At 37.6% G+C, this 21,870-nt stretch overlaps 1 protein-coding gene across 3 annotated transcripts in view; it reads left to right on the top strand.

The window, feature by feature from the left end:
• Positions 1 to 21,870, top strand: part of LOC127623555 (apoptosis-stimulating of p53 protein 1-like) — a 58,583-nt gene that overhangs the window by 3,276 nt on the left and 33,437 nt on the right. For all 3 annotated transcript variants that reach the window (XM_052097939.1, XM_052097941.1, XM_052097940.1), the window contains exons 3-4: positions 17,866 to 18,013; positions 20,313 to 20,432. In XM_052097939.1, coding sequence (XP_051953899.1) covers positions 17,866 to 18,013; positions 20,313 to 20,432 — 268 coding nt within the window. The remainder of the gene's footprint in view (positions 1 to 17,865; positions 18,014 to 20,312; positions 20,433 to 21,870) is intronic.

The raw sequence follows: 21,870 nt of genomic DNA on the forward strand, positions 1-21,870 counted from the left end.
GATGGGACATGCCTACATATGTACTGCCCAGTAGCTATTTGGGCGAACCAGTGCAACATCTAAGCAAAGTATCTGAGTGAGTACATCTAGAGTCTGGCTCACACTTTAGCATACTTTATCAAACCTCAGTAGAGGTCATAGACACACAAAATCTCCAAACATGTCACTGGCTACTGTTTACAGAAGAATGCCCTGCTCTACCTTTGTGCTGGAAACAGGATCACTGATGCATTTTAGAGCCTGTGCCAGGGTCTCTATGTAATGTGAAAGTGGTGAGCAGACTAGGGTTGCAACAGTATGAGATTTTCACGGTATGATCTCATCTCAGAAAATATCACGGTATACGGTATTACTATTATTAGTGAAAACAGAAGGGTTATTTTATTTATTTATTTTTGAGCAAACACTTTATTATAATTTGAAACTTGAAACCATTCATTTTATTGAGGTATGTCTTACACTTTTAAGAATGATGCGGCGTCCACTCTTGGTACATATATGTAAGAAAAAGTCTCCCTTTAGAAAATAAATAAATAGAAAAAAAATAAGAAAGCTAACAGAATTATAATAAACAGAATTATAAACGTGATAAAAAATATGTAAATATAACATGTTGTATAACTAAAGCATGTTAGTTTACATGTTATCATTGCATGTTAAACTACTAAATGAAAAATATCAGCTGTGTGAGCTTTTAAAGTAATGTCCTATGATTATTAACAGTTAACATATACTGTAGGTGCGCGACAGCGAGGCCAGACTGCTCCTGTCTGTACCTTTAACTCAGTGCTTCTCAACTGGTTTTGCTTCAGGACAGATTTTACATTGGAAATCAAGTGTCGACCTGCCATAGATCAAACATAACCTGTTTTTAATGTATCCTGGGTTGCATTTCCTTTTATGATGCATAGTTTTGTTCATGGTTTTCCAGTACATGGACATGCATCAAGTGTCATTATTTTTGCTGATGATGTCATCAACAAAATCTACAGGAAGTTGTCTCTCCCCCTTTTAAAAAATTGAAGGGCATATTTACATATGAGCCCATTATTATCCCATTTGTTGACTAATATTACATATTTATACACATATTCCACAGAAGAAAAGGCTCCTCATTACCATGGTTAGGTCATTGTGCTAGTCTTAAATAATAATAATAATACTAAATTAATGTATGTATGAAAAATAAATACTAGCTGAAACTTTAACTAAAACTGCCACTGTTGATATAAAATGAGGTCTAATAGATTCTAACTTTTTAGATTATTTCATATGAAACTGAAACATTTTGTCAAAATATAACAGTTTCTTTTACTCATGTAAAATCCTGAAACAAATTTGTAAAGGTGATGTGTGTGTAATTATTAATATTTGTAACTATTTTGGTAAAGGGGCCACATCGGGCTGTAAGTAGTGCATAGGGGGCCACATTGTATTACTTTTGAGATACAATGTTCTGCATTGATTTGTTTTTTGTATCTTTTATGCCCAGGAATATTTGTGTGCTCAATTTTCTGAAGTGTATCTGCGACTAGTGAGACTATTCTGCAATTGCCTAAAGTATTGTATTGCTCTACAAAGATAGATACTTTTCTATCAGGCATTAAACAACTGAATAAAGGTGGAGATTATAAATTTATTTTGCCATCTCTACTTCCTTGTTAATTTATTATTCAGTTTTAATAATAATAAAAAAAGAAATTGATAGAACTTTAATGTTTGTCGCAAAAGCGGGCGAGTTTACTTATTTTTTTTTCTTCTAAAACTTTACCCGTTTACATGCTAAAAGGGTCATGATGCGGGTCTCCTCAATGGATTGACTTTCAGCACACAACTGAATAACACCGGCTGCATGACTATGATAAATTATTACAGCAAGAGTTAGATTAACATACTGGTGCGAAGGGACTTCAACATTTCTAAATTGCACAAATAAAAAGTACATTTACATATTCGTCGCTTGGCTTGCTTTTGCTCGCATGTCAATGATGCCGAGATCTACTTTTATATTTAATTTAATCACTGAGAAGGTTTACCTGCAAAATTAGTAGCACCAAACATCACAAGCAGCCTCAAGAATGGACACAGAGCAGCCATATAACACTTTTCCTTGAGCAGAATATTGCACTACAGATCGCTAAGTTTGTTCAAAGGAGAAAGCGAGACGTGCATGGTTGCCAAATTGCACAAAATAAGTATAACATTTGGCAGAATATTTCCAATTTGCGCAAGTATAAATCTCAAACTGGAGTGTTTCGTCTCTTATCTGGCAAGCATGTTAAATGCTTGTGGAGACGTGTTAGGTCCCAATGCAAGTTAACTGAAATATCCAATGAAAAATAAAAACGCTTTTACGATAAATGAGCCGCGGGCCCCATTAAACCATGTGGAGGGCCTGATCCAGCCCACTGGCCGTATGTTGCCCATGTCTGATTTAGCTGTTTGTGAGATTATCATTAAATCTACGTAGGCTGTCCTAAATAGTCTATCACTTGGGCGGCCGCCAAAATATCTTCAATGGGAGAACCATGGCATTGTTCTTTCCATGCTGTCCACGACCCAGTCCAAATAGACCAGTTGAGAAACACAGCTTTAACTCACACACACACACACACACACACACACACACACACAGTCATGTCAGACCCCTCGCCTCGCTTCTCTCAGACATTTTCACGTGTGCGTGTGCATGTGTGTGTGTGTGTGTGTGTGTGTCGCAAGTTGACGAGTCTGACACGCAGACAAGGAATAAAGGAGATGCGTACACGCATATGAGATTCTCCGTCTGGTTGCATTTTTTTCTCAATACCGTAGATAGGCAAATGTACATAAAAAATAAAAATACATTGATCAATTATTTATTTTTCACATATCCCAGCTAAGCTGGGGTCAGAGTGCAGGGTCAGCCATGATACGGCACCCCTGGAGCAGATAGGTACAAGGGCCATGCTCAAGGGCCAAACAGTGGTGTCTTGGCGGTGTTGGGGCTTGAACCGCTGAGCCACCACTGCCCTACATGGTATGATATCCGTCAATTTCAAACCATGGTATACCATGAACCCTAGAGCAGACAAAAGGCTAGTTTTCCTTGTAGGTAAGTGATGTGTTTACTCCCCTTGCCTGCTGAACCAGTTAATAACCCTTGTGGGCCAATTTAGGAACTCTGAAAAATCAGCCTATTGCTGGATATTAAAAGCGGACCTGCCTAGTTGATCAGCAATCACACACGGCAGTTCTGATGCTCTACGTTAAGCTCTAGAGAGTTTTTTGAGGAGTAGAATAGCCTTATTTAGTGTTGTGTTGTTGTTGAGATCAGTATCAACTTATTAGTGCTTATTTTGTAGTGCATTATGAATGGGTGTGCTTTACAATGTTGCGCTCACTTATTCAACCAGTGTCCACAAAGGGAAGGAATCAGGATGGTCTGTTGTTGTTGGAGTATGGTGCATTATCAAATACCAATATCCAACAGACTCTGATATGAAATGTAGCTATAATAACACCTTTTTTTATGCATTTATTTAGACATTAATTCACAAGTATTTTTCTAAATAATTATTTTCCTAGCCTCTTATATCCATTTTCTCAGGCTTTATTTGTAGTTTTGTTTAATTAAGAGCAGTCTTTGTTATTGCTTGCTATGGCCATTGTAGTGCTGAGCTGTATTTCTTCTTTACCAGCATGAGGAATTAATGTTAAGACAGAGCAATGACATCTGATCTGGACAGTGTTTCACACAATAGGTGTCTACTTTGTCACATTGATCATCCTGCCCCTCATCATTTTCATTTAGGGGTCTCCGATTCAGCTGTTTATTTATTTTGAGAAATAACTCAGCTGAGGTGTTCTAAACTGTAAAATGGATTCTGGATAACTGCAATTGAATTAGATCCAATATCATGAATTCTAAAGAAGAGGTAAAAGTGACCTTCAAAAGTCAGAGAATCAGGGGTGTTTTGTCATAGTGTGATAGTGAATCATGATCTAATTGAGTAACAACAATTTTGAAACTGGTTATAAGTTAATTGGAACTTATATACTCTCTGGTAGTCTGGTAGAGTGTTTTTTAATTTTTTATTTGGCTTTGTCCTGAACCCTTAGAAGTTGTAGATGGTCTAGGTGTTGTTTTGACTGATTCTGTTAGAACTGGAGCACACATTCAGCCTGAAACATCATGTTTACTTTTCTGGACATTTCCTTGATCCGGGACTAACCAATGAGCTTCCCACAGAGGAATTTAAGTTTTGAATTGACCAAACTTGGCGGAGTGCCCCACAGCTCTGTAATGCCATCATTGTCACAGAGTCAGTCAGCGAGAGAGCATGCCTGTCTCATCTGGTCTCATACTGTCTTGTGCATGTGATTCAGGAAGCCAATGGAGACCAGAGTAGTGAGCTGCTAACATGCTGTTGTTGGGGCACTGTGTAGCAGACGCAACCACATCCTTCTCTCACACTTCCATCATATAGCTCCAGTTTTTTCAGGACTCCTCAGTTAGTTATTTATTTGTGATAAAAAATAAAGTAAAGTTTGAGATGAGAACACCGCTTTCTGATATTCATGCTACACTGCTGTTGTTCTCTTAAATTGCTGCCAATTAGAATTCAATTCAAATCCTTGTTCTTGGTCTAAACTCCTGCCATAGTCCTCCCACTACTTTTTCTTTCTTCGTCAAACTCATACCAGGTCATAAGAATGAACAGATTCTGGTTGTCTAGGCCCCTACATCTTTCTATCTAATAGTTATCTGACTCAAACGTGAATTTTTGCCGTTTTTTCTCACTGCAATTAAAATTTATAATCAAAATAAGGTTTCCTTTGAATAAATTCACACCTGGAGTGAACATTCACATACAAACAAAGCAAGTTTTTTGTTTTGTTTTTTTATGGTGTGTGTTTTACTTTTTAAATGCCTTTTTCTTTCTAAAATGCCCTGACCAATAAAATATGATCCAAATCTCATGTTTCGGGAGCCGCTGCAGTTACCAAAACCAGGGCAACTGCTGGCGCTAAATCACAGCAAGCTCTTTTGACAACCGACATTAAAGGAACTCAATGAAGAAATCCTGAATGAGCAGCAAAGACTTATGGGTTCTCTTATGTAATGACATGTGTTAACATTTTAATAATATTGTTGTATCACAGCCTTGCATCCCCTTTAAAAATATTCTCTGATCTTATGTGGATTGTCTTCATAATGAATTCTGTATTGCTGCATTTTTGCCATTGCATTTAATCTTATTTATTTTTCTACATTGCATCATCTTTGCCTTTTGTATCACCTTTTTTTTTAAACAAGCTTTATGGTTCTTAGGTGTTCTTTTTGCCTAATAGTATTACTATTGCTGTGATTTGCATTACACTCAGTATGTACTGCATGTCTTTGTATCAAAATGACTCTGTATACCAAAAATGGATCGTGTCCCCATAAAATTATGTAATAGTTTTTGCTGTGCATCATTTACAGTCATTAAAAGCAGTTAAGTTTTAAAGTATCTAATAATGGGTCAGACTGAAGATGGTTTTTATTAAATGGGATTTTTGTTTTGAGTGCCTTTTTATATAGACTCTTGGAATGGTAAATTGTCACATATAATTCATAGCATGCAGGGATTTGAGCAAATGCATAACATGAGTAGATTTACATGGCAATAAAATACAATCAAACATTTATTTTTTAGCAGTTATTATGAATGTGAATTACGCAGTGATTTTAAACCAATGTACTTAACACTAGTATATACAGTATGCATGGCAGTGGCATATAATCACTCTAGTTCCAAATGATAATGTTTTAATCATCAATATTATTTTTCTACAATCGATTATTTCTAATCAACCCTCAGAATATGCATTCATGATAATACTGACACTCAGCTTGTCCAGCAGGTGAACTGAAATAGCTTCTGAAAGTGTCTTGAATGTTTTCTTTCTCATTGATTAAACAAACAACAAACTCGTAATCACTGCCACAACTTGTTGTCAGAGGGTGAGGAGAGACATAGGGAACCAAACGCAGAGGGATACATTTAATGACTTTATTAACAACAAGGTTTGTAAACAAGGACCGGTGCACCCAACACCATCTGCTGTTATGAGCAGAGTCAAAAGCTATAGCCGCTCAGTGGGCTAAGGAATGAGTGTGTTAATATAATGAGTTTGTGCATTGTGGATGTCAGGAGAATCCAAAGAGAGTCTGTTGACGCTGGTGTGGTGCAAAGCCCAGGCAAGTTTCCCATGCAGAGTCAGAGGAATTCTCCTCCAAGGGAACTGGGCGACAGTACAGGCGACGGCGAACAAGAAGGTAACCACTCTAGAGACAGGCAACCAACAGACACACGAGCAATCTCTAACTAAACAAGAGAGCACGTTTAACACTTGACCACAAACAATTAACTGGCAAAGAAAGAGGGAAAACACAAGGAATAAGTAGGGAGTGCAATCAGTGAGAAGCAGGTGGAACAGGCAAGTAAATAATTGCCATGATCGGCACCTCCCTGGGAATTCCCATGGAAACACTGATCACGTGTGCCAGCTCCACCTGTGAGAAACAAGGGAGAGAGAAAAACAAACAACAGTATGTGTCAGCACAAATGCCGGAACTGTGACACTTGTAGTGAAATCCATTTTATTTTTTCAATCTGCTCGCAAAAGAACTTGTATCGGCCATCCAATTTTAGCTGTGTAAGCTTGGCTATGAGTTGTTGTACGCACTTCAATTCAACTTAGATGTTGTTTTACATGTGCTGCTTTTATTAAATATAGCTTAAAGTTATGACAGATACATTGATGTAAATTCAAAATGAAATTCGCTTTAAAGAAAGGTTTTCCAAACGAAATAAAGTTATATGAAGTGGTCAAAAATCGTATTTGCTCCAACCCAAGTCTTCCGACATTTTGCCATCCACCACTGAATGGGTCTAAAGGAAGCCCAGTATTATAACACTGTTTTAAGGTCATGTCCACCCAGACACTGATTTGACGCATTTCATAAGGGCCGTTCACATAGGGTGTGTGTGTGTGGTTTTTTTTTTTTTTTTTTTTTTAATAGCTGGTTGGAATGAAACAGAAAAGAGTGGTCTTGAGATAAGGGATCTGAAGATGGTGTGAGATGCAAAAATAACAGCCAAAGACAACTGCATAGACCAACAATTAAAAATATTTGTAGTCTGATTGTAATCTTCCTGTTGAAGGTATCCATTAGTCAACCATCCTGACCCATAACTTCAGCAATCTAGAAATTTCTCAATTTCCCCTTATTGATGGAGCAAACCTCCAATAGCTGTCAAGAAAATATACATGTTGTAATAAAATTTTAGGAATAAAATGGTGCTACTCATTTTTTTTTTTACATCTACAAGTTGGTCTATTAGAATATGTGTGATCGTGTTTGATTACTTATATAAAAACCTTTCTTTAAAACAAGTCAATACATTAATTATACAATTATACAATACAATTGCTCTGGTTGCTCTTTCGTGTCATCTTTTGTTTTTTGTCTCTCCCCTTTCCCCACCACTGAGCTCATTACGATTTCATTCACTTTCTTTAATGCCTTCTGTTTTACTGCCATCCTTCAAATAGAAGAGCTCATAAAATATAAATGGTGTCTGTCACAAGAGCTAGCTACTGTATGAGAGACAGTCACTCAAAAACCTCCAAGAAAATCCTCTGGCACTCTTGTACTTTCAAAAAAGCTCCTTTTTGGAAAGGGACTGTATGATTTATAAAGCACTTTCTCCAGAGAACAGGGCTTTCTCAAAGCACTCATTTCCTGTTGTATAAAATTAAATCACCATTAAATCAAAATTTTAATTTGGTTAAGCCTACAGACATGAGCTTGAAGTTATGGCAAGTTTAAATTCTTATCCCCTATTTTATGTTGTATGGAAACAGTTGATATTTCAACATTGTTATATTGAGGCACCATGCTATGTCTCGCAGGAGCATTATAGTTGAGTTTTACAAGTCAAGAGCATCAGGTTAGTGAGTCTGGTATGTATTTGCTGGCAGAGGTGAAAAGTTATGAATTACAAATACTCACGTTACTGTAATTCTTCTCCCTTCCTAGTAGATGGTGATATGAATGAAGAATGTGAATCAACAAAAACAAAAGAAGAAAGTGAAAGTTAAAGTGTAGATTGACTGAGCAGTGAGGAGAATTTCTAGCAAACATTGACTTACATATTGATCTGTTTCTCACCCAAACTATCATATCTCTTCAGAAGACATTGATTTAACCACTGGAGTCACACAGATTAGGCTACTTTTATGATGAATTATGTGATTTTTTGGAGCTTAAAAATTTTGGCACCCATTCACTTGCATTGTATGGACCAAAAGAGCTGAAATATTCTTCTAAAAATCTTACATTTTGTTTTGCTCATGAAAGAAGTCATACATGGCATAAGGGTGACTAAATAATAAGATCATTTAAATTGATGTGTGAATTATTCCTTTAAAGCCCGATGTGGCCCCTGTACCAAACAACTTCTCTACTGCCTCATTTGCAGTGCCATTTGCTTTTTAGTGTTTTTTTGTTTTGCATTCCTTGTATTGATTTTAACATGTTTTATGCACAACAATAACTCCCAGTCGGCATTAAGGGAAATTAGACCCTGCACATAAACTGATTTTAATGTAATCGTTTCATACATTATGATATTAAAAATTACTTTTTCATCTTTTCGTTTCTGTAATCGTGTCGCCCTTTTATTTTATTTTTTAAATCAGATTCATGTAGTGTTTAAAGATTCATAGATAAGTGATGTATTTTAAAAGTTGTCAGCCACAAAGACCTATGAAATACCTATATTTTCTATTCTTACTGGCAAACGGCCAGAAATGTGTGCCTCATTTTTAAATTGTATTTATTGCATAGACGCCAGCAAAATTGCATAGAGTTTTTATTATGGGGGCATAGCTTTTGCTACTCAGTACTCAATACTCATAAAGTACTTTTAAATGAGTTACTCTTTGACTCAAACTCAATTTTTTAAGAAGTAACAGTCCAGATGACTAGCTGGTTGTTTTTTTTAGTGCTGTGCTCTGAGCTAACAAAATAGATTTTGTCCAGACTACAATTATTGCAACACTTATCCAGAGTTTCGCAGCATTGCATCATTGATGTAATTGAACATCCTACAATGAGGTAACTTTAGCCTGTTATCTGGGCAATCTCTTACCATTTGCGAGCTTTAGATATAGTCGCCTTCCCCCGGACATGCATATCTGCTGAATTATGGTGTATGACGTACAGAGGCACAAGTGATGTTCACTCTAGTTTGCATGTGCAAATAAAAAATTATGCACACACATACACACACATCGTGACCTGTGTTGTTATCTTTATCATGTGCATGTTTGTGAGGACTTAATTTGATGACAGAAAAGCACTAGGGTTCTACATAATTTGAAAGAGTCTGAAACCAGACCAATGCTGCAGGGGGCGCCAGGAACAATCGCACTCTGATTCGGACCGCAGCAAATGTGCCAATATGAAAACCACCTAACATATTTTCTGAAATCAGAAATTTGCTCTGGATGTCATGTGTTAATTACATAATGCACGTCTTTTGGGCTTTTTTAAGTGACAACTGAAAAATGCATTTTTTAATATTCAATAAGAGCAATGGTTCTTAAAGGTTCTAAAAGATAATAATTGCAGTGCTAATTAGCATGTGCTTCCTTTGCATTTAATTTGATGCATGTCACTAAATTATACTTTTCAAAAAAATACTGAATGGTTTAGCCTGGCTTTTTAAAAACTTTTTTCACACTTGGTGTCTCAAGAGGACTTCTAAAGGCTTTCAAGATTCCCAATTTATATTCTCAAAAGAGGGGAATTCCAGGTACTAAAATCTACTTCAGCATTTATTATTAAAAATTGCCTCTCCATTTCAATTTTTTCCTCTTAATGCCTCATTTCGCATTTTAACTTGGCAGCATCAATAATAGATAGCCATCTACTCTTAAAAATGACAGATATGCCTAAATGTTGGTGTCTGTGCAGCATATAGACTACCATTGGCCTGATTTTACGATGACTTGTAAAGTGTTTGCCTGTTGGTGTTTGTATTTGTTTATTTCATACAGTATAATTTAGTTCTGGCTAAACTTTTATATTTAGCTTGAAATGCATGGCTTAGATTAGGCAAAACTGTAATTAAATATAAGTACTCACTCATATTATTGAGTTGCATTAGAGCTCAGGGTGCAGTGGCAGTGAATTACCTGTTAGTTAACATGTAATTTAGTCTTCAGTGGGATTAGCTGTGTTCTTAGCTGTTTTGTTGACTTTTTGACTGTTACTAAAGCTGGGGTATTTGATTTGTAATGTCTCACACACAGGTGATGCAAAAATAATACCTCTCCATGCTATGAAGTGCAGCTAGCATCCTTAGCTAATGTTTGCACCCATCAGCCACCTCTAGTCTGGGGTTTTGTCATCGACTCTCTCGAGGCAGCATCGTGTTTGAGGGGACCGGGTGGCGCGCCCTTCACAATTCTGATGAGAGAAGCACCCTCCCTCCGTCTTCCTCTGATTTCCCTTTTTTCTCACTCACAACCTCCCTCACTTTCAGCAGTCACACAGCTAGCATGACTACTGAAGGCTTTTCGCTGCAGGCAGCCCTTGCATGCTACTGTTTCTGCTGCGATCAGTGATTGATTTAATTGTTTGAACGAGAGAGTCTCCAAGGCTTTGCTTTGAGGGATTTCAGCAAGATGAAGAAGTTTGTGATGGTTGTTCTTCGTGGCCTTGTCGGCCTGTCTGTAAAACCTCGAGATAAAACCTGGAGCAAGGAAAATGCCCGGCAGCTGAAGAGAGAGGCCAGGAGAAGACGGACTGCATTTAAGTGGGCAAAGGTGACACAAATAGATGTCCTGTTATGTACGGTGACATGATAGTTGGACTGCAAAATAATTTAATTAGTTTGAACTAGTTGCTAGTGGTTCAAATATGATAGTGACAATTTTTTATTTTATTTCTTCTCTTAAAGTGGCAACCTATGGGCTATTTTCCTGTTAATCCAAAACTGGTGCTGAGTGCACTGTATAGTGTAGTACAGCCCATTGAAACGATAACTGTACAGTAGGGCTGCAACTAATCTAATGAATATTAGAATGATTATTAAACTATTCAGCGATTATTCCAATGGTTAATCATTAGCTCTTAACCAGCTATTCAGCTTGTGCCCTGACTTAAAAGGCTATGTTAAACTTGTTTACTAACAATAAAGAGGACAAAATCATCTTTTAAAAATACCCTTAAATGACATTCACTGAATTAAAGGGAATCATTCAGTAATAAATTCTGACATTCATGTTTTGTTTCAGTGGAACATCAACTCTGTCTCCGCTGTATTTCACAATGAGCTTCAGTATTCAGTATTTTTGCATTATAATACCCTCATACTTTGCAATCTACATCACCTGAAGCTGTTTGGAAATTTTAGAGTGCATCTGGACTGTGAGCTGTGTAATTGTAGTTTATTCTAGTCTAGTAAGTTTAATGTGATCTCATGTTACGTTAAATATGATCAAATGACTATTTGACAATTGAAATTTTTGTTGACCAATTTTTTTATTGCCGACATTGTCGAATGTCGACTAATTGTTTCAGCCCTACTGTACAGTCAGTTAGACTGTAAATCTAATCATAAAAGTGTAGTCTAGTCATGATTTAATCTATACTGCGCAAATATGGTTATTGTTTTTTGTTCATTACAGACTTTGTCATTTTTTGGGGGGATAATTTATGGTAATTAATTGAGTCTGATTGGGCATATTATGGTAGGCGAGGGGAGTTATGGTGCCTGCAAAGTTTTGGGCATTTGAATGTTCTCAACTTTGCTGGCAGAAGTATTCATCATTAGTTTCCAGTGTTCAGATTAATCTAATAAAGCTTGATGGTCTCGGACATCTGAATTATGTATGCCCTCTTCTCCCCAAACCCTCTGCTGAAATAAAAAAAGAATACAGTGAAAGTTTTCTGATGTAATATTTGTAAACTTGACAAATGATGGTTAGAAAGTTCTTTTTTTGTGGGTGGTGCTTTGCTGGTAATTTTAACCTATGGTGCATATTTCAAGTAAAATCAGCATTGGCCTTTAACACTGGTAGAAATGTATGTGATTTGGAATCAGTACGGCTGGAAGCTTACCTCTTGCAGATTTGAGTTACGCAAAAAGAAGGCTGATGATAATGTTGGAGGACATGATTCTCACTTACAGATGAATGGTTTGAGTAAAGCTTGATGCAGCCTAGAGCTTAATAGTCCATGTAATATGTGTAACTTTTGAAAAGATAGTATTAAATGGTTAGGATGGGTCAGCTTCATATTACTGACTATAATAACTTTAAAATAATCTGTTTTAGAAGGATGAATCATATGGAGTAAAAGTTTCCTTGTTCTTTTAAATAAGAGTAACATTTTTCCTACAGAATTATGCTTTTGCTATAGCGAGGTTCAATAATGAGTTGGATGTTCAGTCCGCTCTGACTGATTTAGTGAGTTCTTAAAGTGAACGATTCATAAGACTGTTTCTAAAATGAATAGTTTTGAGCGATTAAATGAAAGCACTGGCTCATAAGACTCATTTGCTTGTGAATGGACACTATTCAGGGCTCTACGCTAACTTTTTTCCCAAGGAGTACATGCGCTCCTAAATGAAAAAATTTAGGAGCACAGTGAAAAATTTAACAAAGTTTATTAACAAACAATTTATTACATACAAATGTATACTGCATGTGTGAGTGTGTGTGTGTGTGTACTAAGGGACACACACACATATGTGGAACAGCACATACCACCAAATTCTCACATGATTACTAGAATCAAAGGATATCAGTTGTCCTGCTGCTTTTGTATGTTGGCAGTCTGGCACTCTTGGAGGTCAGCCAGCGATCTCTCAATATGCCAGCAAGTTAACCGATCATCTCCGCACATCTTACATCATTGTCGTATGTGGGATTAATGTCAACTCAGCCCAATGTCAGCCCAAATTTGACGAAAGGTTCTTCTTTCGCAATGAAGTATGCAATATTTATCTTTATTTTCATCTGCCTCCTCAGACTGCAGCACTTGCCTCCTCAAGGCTGCTGACACCGTGCCTGATGGTTTCTCCTGTCTCAACAGGTACTGATCTCTGAACTGGATATGCCGCCACAAGATGTTATATTTCGCTACACTATCTCTTTTCAGATGCGGGTTTCCTGATATGAAGGACAAGTTGCCTGCCTGTTTCTGCCCTCTACAATATTTGCAGAACATGACGTTGTTTTCAAACTCTAGCCATGGGAAAATTTTGAGCCAATTTGCCAAAAACTCTATGCTACAATTTAAAAATGAGGCACACATACCATAGTTTACATTTCTTTCATAGCCGTTTGCCAGAAAGAATAAAAAATATAGGTATTTCATAGGTGTTTGTGACTGACAACTTTTGAATCTATATGTTGACCCTCCACCGGCTACAGTGGACGTTGAATTGACAGCGGGGGTCACAGTAGCTTCACTAACGTTGTTCTCAGCATCCCTAACATTAGCCGCCATGTCAATGTTAGTTGCCTCAGGTAAACCTTGTGAAGAGGCTTCATTAGTTGAACCTTGCAAATCCCCCTCACCGGATTCCTCTTTCTCCTAGTCTCTTTTTCGCTTAAAATAAAATGTGATGTCTGCACGTTAACTTAGTCTATTTACGATAATTTTTTCCAGTGTTGTTTACCTTTCTCTCTCTGACTGGACTGCGTGATCACAGAAAACTCTTGTAATTTTTAAACAATTAGCAGCGGTGCAGGAAACACTGGTTTATTATACTATGAAAACAAACAAACTTTCATAGATCAACTTCCTCTTCAGTGGGAAGAAAGACTTCTATGCTGCAAAAACGACTCCTTCTGAATTGATTTAGACATGTGACCACCTCATTTACATGTCAACAATGCCTTGATATTTAGATACGTGGCCTGCCTAGTCACAGTGAGATAAAGGAACACTTATAGATACCTTTTCTTCTTAACACCTGAAAAATTTACAACTGAATAAATTTGCCAAATCTTGTGCAGTTCCTGGCTGTATGTAGGACCTGTCACTCTGATATCCACCTTTTTTTTCTCACTTCTCCACGGGCGGCGCCATTGTCATGAAGGTGGCAAATGGTCTTATACTAAACTATGACTGGTTTTGCTGGAAAACGTTTTTGTATGATATGACCTCTTTAAACATTCTACATATATATTTGTCTTCTACCAGGGCCTGCGATGATTACTGCTGTTTGTTCTGGTTGTTCCCTTAAGCTGATCTGAGGACAAAAGAGGAGACTTGATTGTCAGAGGCATTTATGCTCTTTCAGACCTTTCATGCAGTCATCCAATGACTGCAATTCTCTTTGTGGGCAGAGATGGGATCTGTTACTTGGATAACATATCTTGCCACTTAACTGAAAAAATGTTGTTCCCATAACCCCCCTTATGTTCAACAGACTTTAGTACTTCCCATATTTTATGGAAAGGTCCTGCTAATTCTAGTCCATTCTGATCCATTGTGACCTCACCAGCTTGTGATAAGATGCAGCTGATGGTAATCCAGCCTCATCGCTGTAGCCTTTTAAAAGAAGAGTGTGACGACCCCCAGGTGGTTGGCCTCTATCCACCAAGTGTATGTATGCTGGCGTCCTCACAGGACCAAGAACGGAGCGGATAGGGATTTCCAGCAGCGAGCGTTTGCAGTCACTGGTCACCAATCAATATATCTGGAGCTTACCCTCTCGTCACTCCCTACCTTCACATAGCCCCATTTCACAGCAAGGATGCCAGATTCCCCTTTCATTTGGACACTTTCCCCCATGGACACTTCCACTTTTGGACATTTTATGTTGATTATTATTTAAAATAAATGCCTCTTTGAGGCCTGATGCCACACCCACACTGTCTGTCTCTTGCTCATCCTACCGCCATACATAATTCATACTTCATTGATGTCGGCCAGTTAAACACACGTATGCTTGCACAGAAACATATGAAAACATCAGTCATAGAGACGGTATGTGCGACTTCTTTATATTCAAACCCCTTAGCTCCATTTTCAAATTATAATTTCTCTTGATATTGACAGTCCTTCAAAAATCGTCATAGTTGATTCTTAAATTGTAGCTCGTCTACATAGTTGTGTCTTCTGATTGGCACTGAAATTATGTGAATCTGCAGACATTTCTGTGTAATTCAGTGTAATTCATGTCTTTCCAAATATAGCCCCCTGAATCAAATAAATTGCATCTAATTAGTCATCTCTTCCACTTTCTCCTTAAAGTGGATGCCTAACGTTGTTTGGGCCTGTTTACACCATGGTTTTAAGATGCATTTTGAACTCGATACATTTGAAACTGTATGGCGCTAACAGGTCCAAAACTTTTGAAATTTGTCCTTTTTGTCACATTCGGAGGTGGTTTAATGTAGTTGAAAATGTGTGTGATCACATTGGACTCATAGCGCAAATGCTCATCTGTTTGAATACATTTGAACAGAAGCAAACCTCTGCCCTTTCAGCTGTCATCAGTCAATCAACAAATGTGCTAATACAAGAGTTTAAACTTTGCCGGTTACATGTGGATTTAAAAGGAAATAACTGTCTGATTAGAAAGTTTGAAACTGTACATGCACAGGAACATAACAGAACTTCGCCAGTATGCTTATTAACAACATGTAGTGACAGTGAAGAGAAGCACGCACATCTGAAACTCAGTTAATACAGGTATGCCACTAAAATAATTCCCACTTCTGCTCGCTATGTCACATTTGTCCTTTGATTAAATGCAAGTATGTTGGGAGAAACAGTGTTTAATTTTTTCATGCTTTAATTTTCTTATTTTTATTTTTTGCAATATCATTCAACAATACACTGACATATTAACTGCTGAATTTCGTCAGGAAAATCAGAGACCCTCTCCTTGTAATCCAAACACAAGTGGTCAAAAGAGACACATATTTCGACCAGGTGTAAAGGATGATTTCTCACCTGATCACTTCTGATCATATCACCCTAAATTCTTCTTAATACAAGGTGAAATTAAGCCCATAGAAACATATTAAATGCTTTTAACTAATAACAAATTATATATATTCTATATATTTCCAATATATTTATATTATATATTTCTTAACAGCACTTCTCGATCATAGAAATTGAAATAGGGCTGGGCGATAAAACTTATTTGTATTTTTCGACGATACACACTTATCAATAATCATGTAAAAAAATGTCGATACAACGCTCGATAGATTCTCTTAAATGCATTAAAATGTAAATAGACATGAAGTTTGGTTGCATGAACAACCCTCAAGCATGCGCCGTCCCTGGATCATAAACAACCTATCATATGGCTTGATAAAGGAGTGTGCTACGAGTGACAAGCAAATAACAAGTTGCGTTGCTGTGGGGTTCGGATGCGCCATAGCCATGTGACATCAGAACACACGAACACATGCGAATTGCGAAAATGAGTGCTGTTTCTGCCGGCGTTGAGGAGATTATGAATAAAAAAAGGACATGTCAGCTCACCAGTGTGGCAGCACTTTATCCACCCGCACACCTGTATTTTGAGCTAACATTAAAAATAATGTAGGACTGCCTTAATGCTGCCTGATTGTACCTCACAGACACACTAAGACGTTGTTTAAAGTATTCATTAGTGCACTAAAGCTGGTGAAGCAGGGTTCTCAACCCATTACCGCCAATGGGTATATTGGAAGTCATTTTAGCATTTGTGTCATCTTTATCAAAGTACATTTGAGCTACTTTGCTCTTTCAGTGCAGAGTCATCGGCCTCCACACCCGCTGGCAAGTTTCCAAAATGTAGGATGGTAGTCGAAAGAGTCATTTGTGTTCATGAGTAAAGCAATAACTTATTGGATTATCAGTAATATTCATTAGAATATTGCTACCTGATTGGCCAGAAACTATAACTAATCCCCTAAACCTAATAAATCTTGTAGAGCTTTCCTCATTAATATGAATGGACTTCCTTTTGTCATCCTACATTTCAGAAATCCATCAACAACAGTGGAAAGAACAGAATCTGGACTCAATATGCTGTAACGTTGTGTTGTATCCTCTCATAAATCTTGTATGTGCCTGTTTGTAACTTCTTAAGTTGTGTAACTCCAAAGGTTTTAAATGAAAACACTGCAGAATATCGTGTGGTAAGAACAGCTGTTGGGTTGCAAATCGATCAGTGAATTATGATTTTAAAGTGATGTTTGAGCAGTGGCACTGCCATCTAGTGGTCTTTCAGATGAGTGGGATCCTTCCACTGGGGTCTAGATATTCTTCACAGACATTTGTCTACAGAAGGCTATGATGAAGTCTGGAACAATAAATAAAACCAATGGGTTCAGGGGGCGTTCACAGAGGATGTGTTGTTGCTCGAAAAATAGCTGGACTGAATTCTACAGAAGGCCATGATGAAGTCTGGAACAATAAATAAAACCGATGGGTTCAGGGGGCATTCACAGTGGATGGGTAATTGCTCGAAATACAGCTGAACTGAATTGAATAGCGAGCATGTTTATAGTTGCATTAACTCCCATACACCATTGCTAATGTAAACACTCAATGCACCAAGGTGGTAATCCTGTCCCAGATTCAACTGATTAGTAAATTTTTTTTTAAAACTGTCACTGGTCTTCTGGATTGTGTCAAAGTTGAACTTTTTAACTCGACACATCACGTTTAAAATTTGCCACTCATGGGTTGAGATGCTGTAAATACAATGAGATATATATATTAGTGAGACTCTGTGTGAATGCCCCTTCACTCCTTCAGAGCACAAAATGTTAAAAGTCATCTCTTTTTTTTTTCTCTCCCAGATGATCTTAACGGTGTATTTGAGTGATGGGGAGCAAGCCCTGACGGAGGTGCCCATCACTCCAGAGACGACGTGTCGTGATGTGGTGGAGTTCTGTAAGGAAACAGGGGAAAGTGGTTGCCACCTGGCTGAGGTGTGGCGTGGAAATGGTGAGTACCTTTTGGGGCCCCTTTAGCAACATCTTTCCTAGCACCATTCACCTTGTCACTATTGATTTTCCGAAAGTGAATTTAGAGTAATTGATAGCAAGGACTGTTGCAGGAACAAATTAGGTGCACCCAACAATGTTTTGTTGAGACTTGGTTTTGAGACATAAAACTGAGACCATTTAGCGTGGATGCAGCAAAAGTTTCCAGTTTCCCTTTTAAGGAGGAAAGTATTACTGAGTGCATTTTTAAATTACAAAGTTGAAAATACTGACAATGGCAGTGGACTCCGCATCACCACCTTGTACCTTCATGTGAAATAATCGGTATATAAAATAACAGAAAGAAATCCTGTGATTTTTCTCACCTCTCCACCCCAGCATTTTATTTTATAAAACATTTAGTAGCTTTAGTGTGTTAAAGACACTCACACAGTACTTTGAAAAATCTGGCAACGATGGAAGACTTTCAGGTTTGACACTCTGCTCTGATAGATGGGTCCTTTTTCCCTTGGTTTTTTAATTTCCATTTTCCATAATGTTAGTGATTTGTATTAACAGCTGTGTGCCAGAAATGTTATCTTTTCTTTCTTCCTTTCAAAAGCCCTTCCATCAGCAGTGTCATTTCATCTAAAAGTCTGTCTGTCATTGAAGCCATGAAGAGCCCAGTTACTTTACAGCAGGTGATGGATCACATTGGGTGTAGCATTAGTTTGTAGTTAATAAATTGGATTTATTACCTCTAGTCTGTAGTCTAAACTTTCAAACAAACTTTGATATCTTTCAATATAATTTCTACATTTTGATGTCTACATTGGAGGAGTCAGAGTTTTTTCACTCGCATGCACACATACAAAACAACTGTTCTTACTAATTCACTTTCTCATTCGAAAAGTCTTTGAGCCAGTGTACTTTTCCAATATTGTCTTTTCATTCATTCCTCCTTATATTTTGTAATTCTTTCCTTCCCTCTCTGTTTTTTGGTGGCTGTCCAAACTCCAGATGTCCCTCCACCTATTAGCCATGTTGAGAAAAGAACATGTCTTCCTCTATCCATCTCTCTGTTGCCTTCTCTGCCCACCCAGCCCCACCACATTCCTTTGGCTGGAGGCCATGTTTGATTCAATCTCAACTCTTTGTTCTCTTGATCCTGCTATGTCTGTTTCTTAGTTCTCCTCTTAGGTGTGCCTCCCCCATAATTCCTCTTTGTAGATGTATTACACTGGAATGAAATGCTCCTCAGCATGAGAAGGGTTGCTCTTTTGCTCTCTTTTCTTGATGTGAACACAATACCCTCTTGAAGAAAAATTATGTGGTAATATAATAGTGTTGTATTTTTTAACAGTAGGTAACAACATTTTAAAATGAACTAATAATGAAAATACTTTTCAGATTTTATAAATTGTTGTATCTGTGTTGATTAATTCATTTTCTAACTTTAAAAGTTGTATAAATTAACATTATACTTTAAATATATTTGTGTATGTATGTTTATGTATATGTATATGTATGTGTGTATATGTGTATATGTAGAGTGGTTTGTCAGTTCGAACCAGTCTGGCCATTCTCTGTTGCTCTCTCATCAACAAGTTTCCATCCACAGAACTGATGCTCACTGGATGTTTTTTGTTTTTGGCACCATTCTGAGTAAATTCTAGAGACTGTTGTGTGTGAAAATCCCAGGAGATCAGCAGTTACAGAAATACTCAAACCAGCCCATCTGGCACCAACAATCATACATGCGATTTTCTAATCAGCCAATTGTGTGGCAGCAGTGCATAAAATCATGCAGATACGGGGAGGAGCTTCAGTTAATGTTCACATCAACCATCAGAATGGGGATAATTTTGATTTCAGTGATTTGGACCGTGGCATGAACAGTCTCTAGAATTTACTCAGAATGGTGCCAAAAACAAAAAACATCCAGTGATCGGCAGTTCTGTGGATGGAAATGCCTTGTTGATAAGAGAGGTCAACAGAGAATGGCCAGACTGGTTCGACCTGACAAAGTCTATGGCAACTCAGATAACTGCTCTGTACAATTGTGGTGAGAAGAATATCATCTCAGAATGCTATTCTGAGATGTGAGTTGGCACTGTTTTGGTGGCACGAGGGGGACCTACACAAAATTAGGCAGGTGATTTTAATGTTGTGACTGATCGGTGTATATATTATTGTTCGTTCCTGATACCCAATTCATGAACTAAACTTAACAAATGCAATATTATTGAAAGGTGTTCCCAATTAACTAGCATCAGAGGGGTTTTGTTGTTTAATGAAATGTATTTGTTTTTCCTGTCCAGAGCGAGCCATCCCCTTTGACCACATGATGTATGAGCACCTGCAGAAATGGGGTCCCAGAAAGCAGGAGGTGAAGTTCTACCTGCGTCATGAAGACTCGCCCACTGAAAGCAGTGATCAGGGTAAGAATGCAGGCAACATGCCATGTCCCGCTTATCACCACTGTCTTATTGGCTGACATTGATAGGAATGTTTTTAATTCCCTTGTCAGTGGCCTCTATCTGAGTTCATGTAAAGAAAGGGACAAGCACATCCTGATTGAATAGTGGAACAGTTCATGATTTAGTTCTGTAGCACTTTCACAAGTGTCAGTGAATTAAAACTCCTGTGAGTAAGGCGAAGATAACAATGTCTTGGAAAAAGTCTACTTCAATAACATTATACCATACTTAAGATCATGCAAATTACTCAACCCAAACTGAGTTTGTGTGTAAAGGAAGGCCAGACAGACTAGTGGATTGCAAAACCTTGATAACCCTGCTGCTGCACAGTAATTGAATAATATGTATTGATGGTTATGTAATAAAGCAGCTTGCTCTGTAATGGGACTAGACGTTTGACCTCTGTTGCCCGTTCTGGACAGGTTCAGACACACAAACACATTATCTGTTTTGAGCTCATTAACATCTTGTTATTGGTACTCATTCACGATAGTCTTCTAAACATCCAAAAAAAAAATCGGATTGGAACTTTATGGTAAAACTGTACATACAATACAGTAAATACTTCAGTATCACTTTACAGGTAGATTGTATTCATTACACAATTGTTTACTTACACAATGAAAAAAATCTGTACAGCATTTATTCATATTGGTACAATTAAATTATTTTAAGAAATCTATTTGCATAATTTTTTAGATTCAATGCCAGTGTATTAAAGTTGTCTCCCTGCTTGTCCTCACCAGTGACTAATTTGTCTGTGCAACACAGTCACAGGTAATCTGAACATATTTGATGTTATATTTACATTCATGTGGAACAAGATTTTGGACCAATGAGATTTCATTGTGGGCGGGTCTACCAAACACAGCAACACAGAAACAATGTCCTGTCAATCTTCGCTTTTCACAGTTGTGGCTGGTTAGAACAAAAACTACACAAGGAAGAGACAACTTTTATTGTGGGGTTCATGGTTAGGATACAGTGTACTGCTGCCTCATTCACATTTCTCTCTCTCTCTCTTTCTCTGTCTCCCGTTTTATCCTATCATTTGTTTGTTTTCACTCTTTCACTGCACTTGCTCCAGTGATGTATTTTCAATAGCTTTAGGCAGGATTAGCCTTTAGTAAACATCCCCATGGATTAAGGCATAAACCTGAGGACCCCTGTGTATGGGAGAGAAAGAGAGGGAGTAATCCACTATAAGCGCAAGATCCATTCTCGGTGTCACATGGCAATAACAAACAGGCCTTTAAACCTTTCCTTCATGGCCTCGTGATTTTGCTGTCTCCAGTCAGCCATTCATGTTGTTTTTTTTTAATCTAAAATATTTCACAATGTGCATTTAGATGTCTTTTTTTTGTGTGTGTGTTCATTCATGCATTTGTTGCACAACTGA

This window comes from Xyrauchen texanus, chromosome 30 (genome assembly GCF_025860055.1).
Source record: "Xyrauchen texanus isolate HMW12.3.18 chromosome 30, RBS_HiC_50CHRs, whole genome shotgun sequence".
NCBI lineage: Eukaryota > Metazoa > Chordata > Actinopteri > Cypriniformes > Catostomidae > Xyrauchen > Xyrauchen texanus.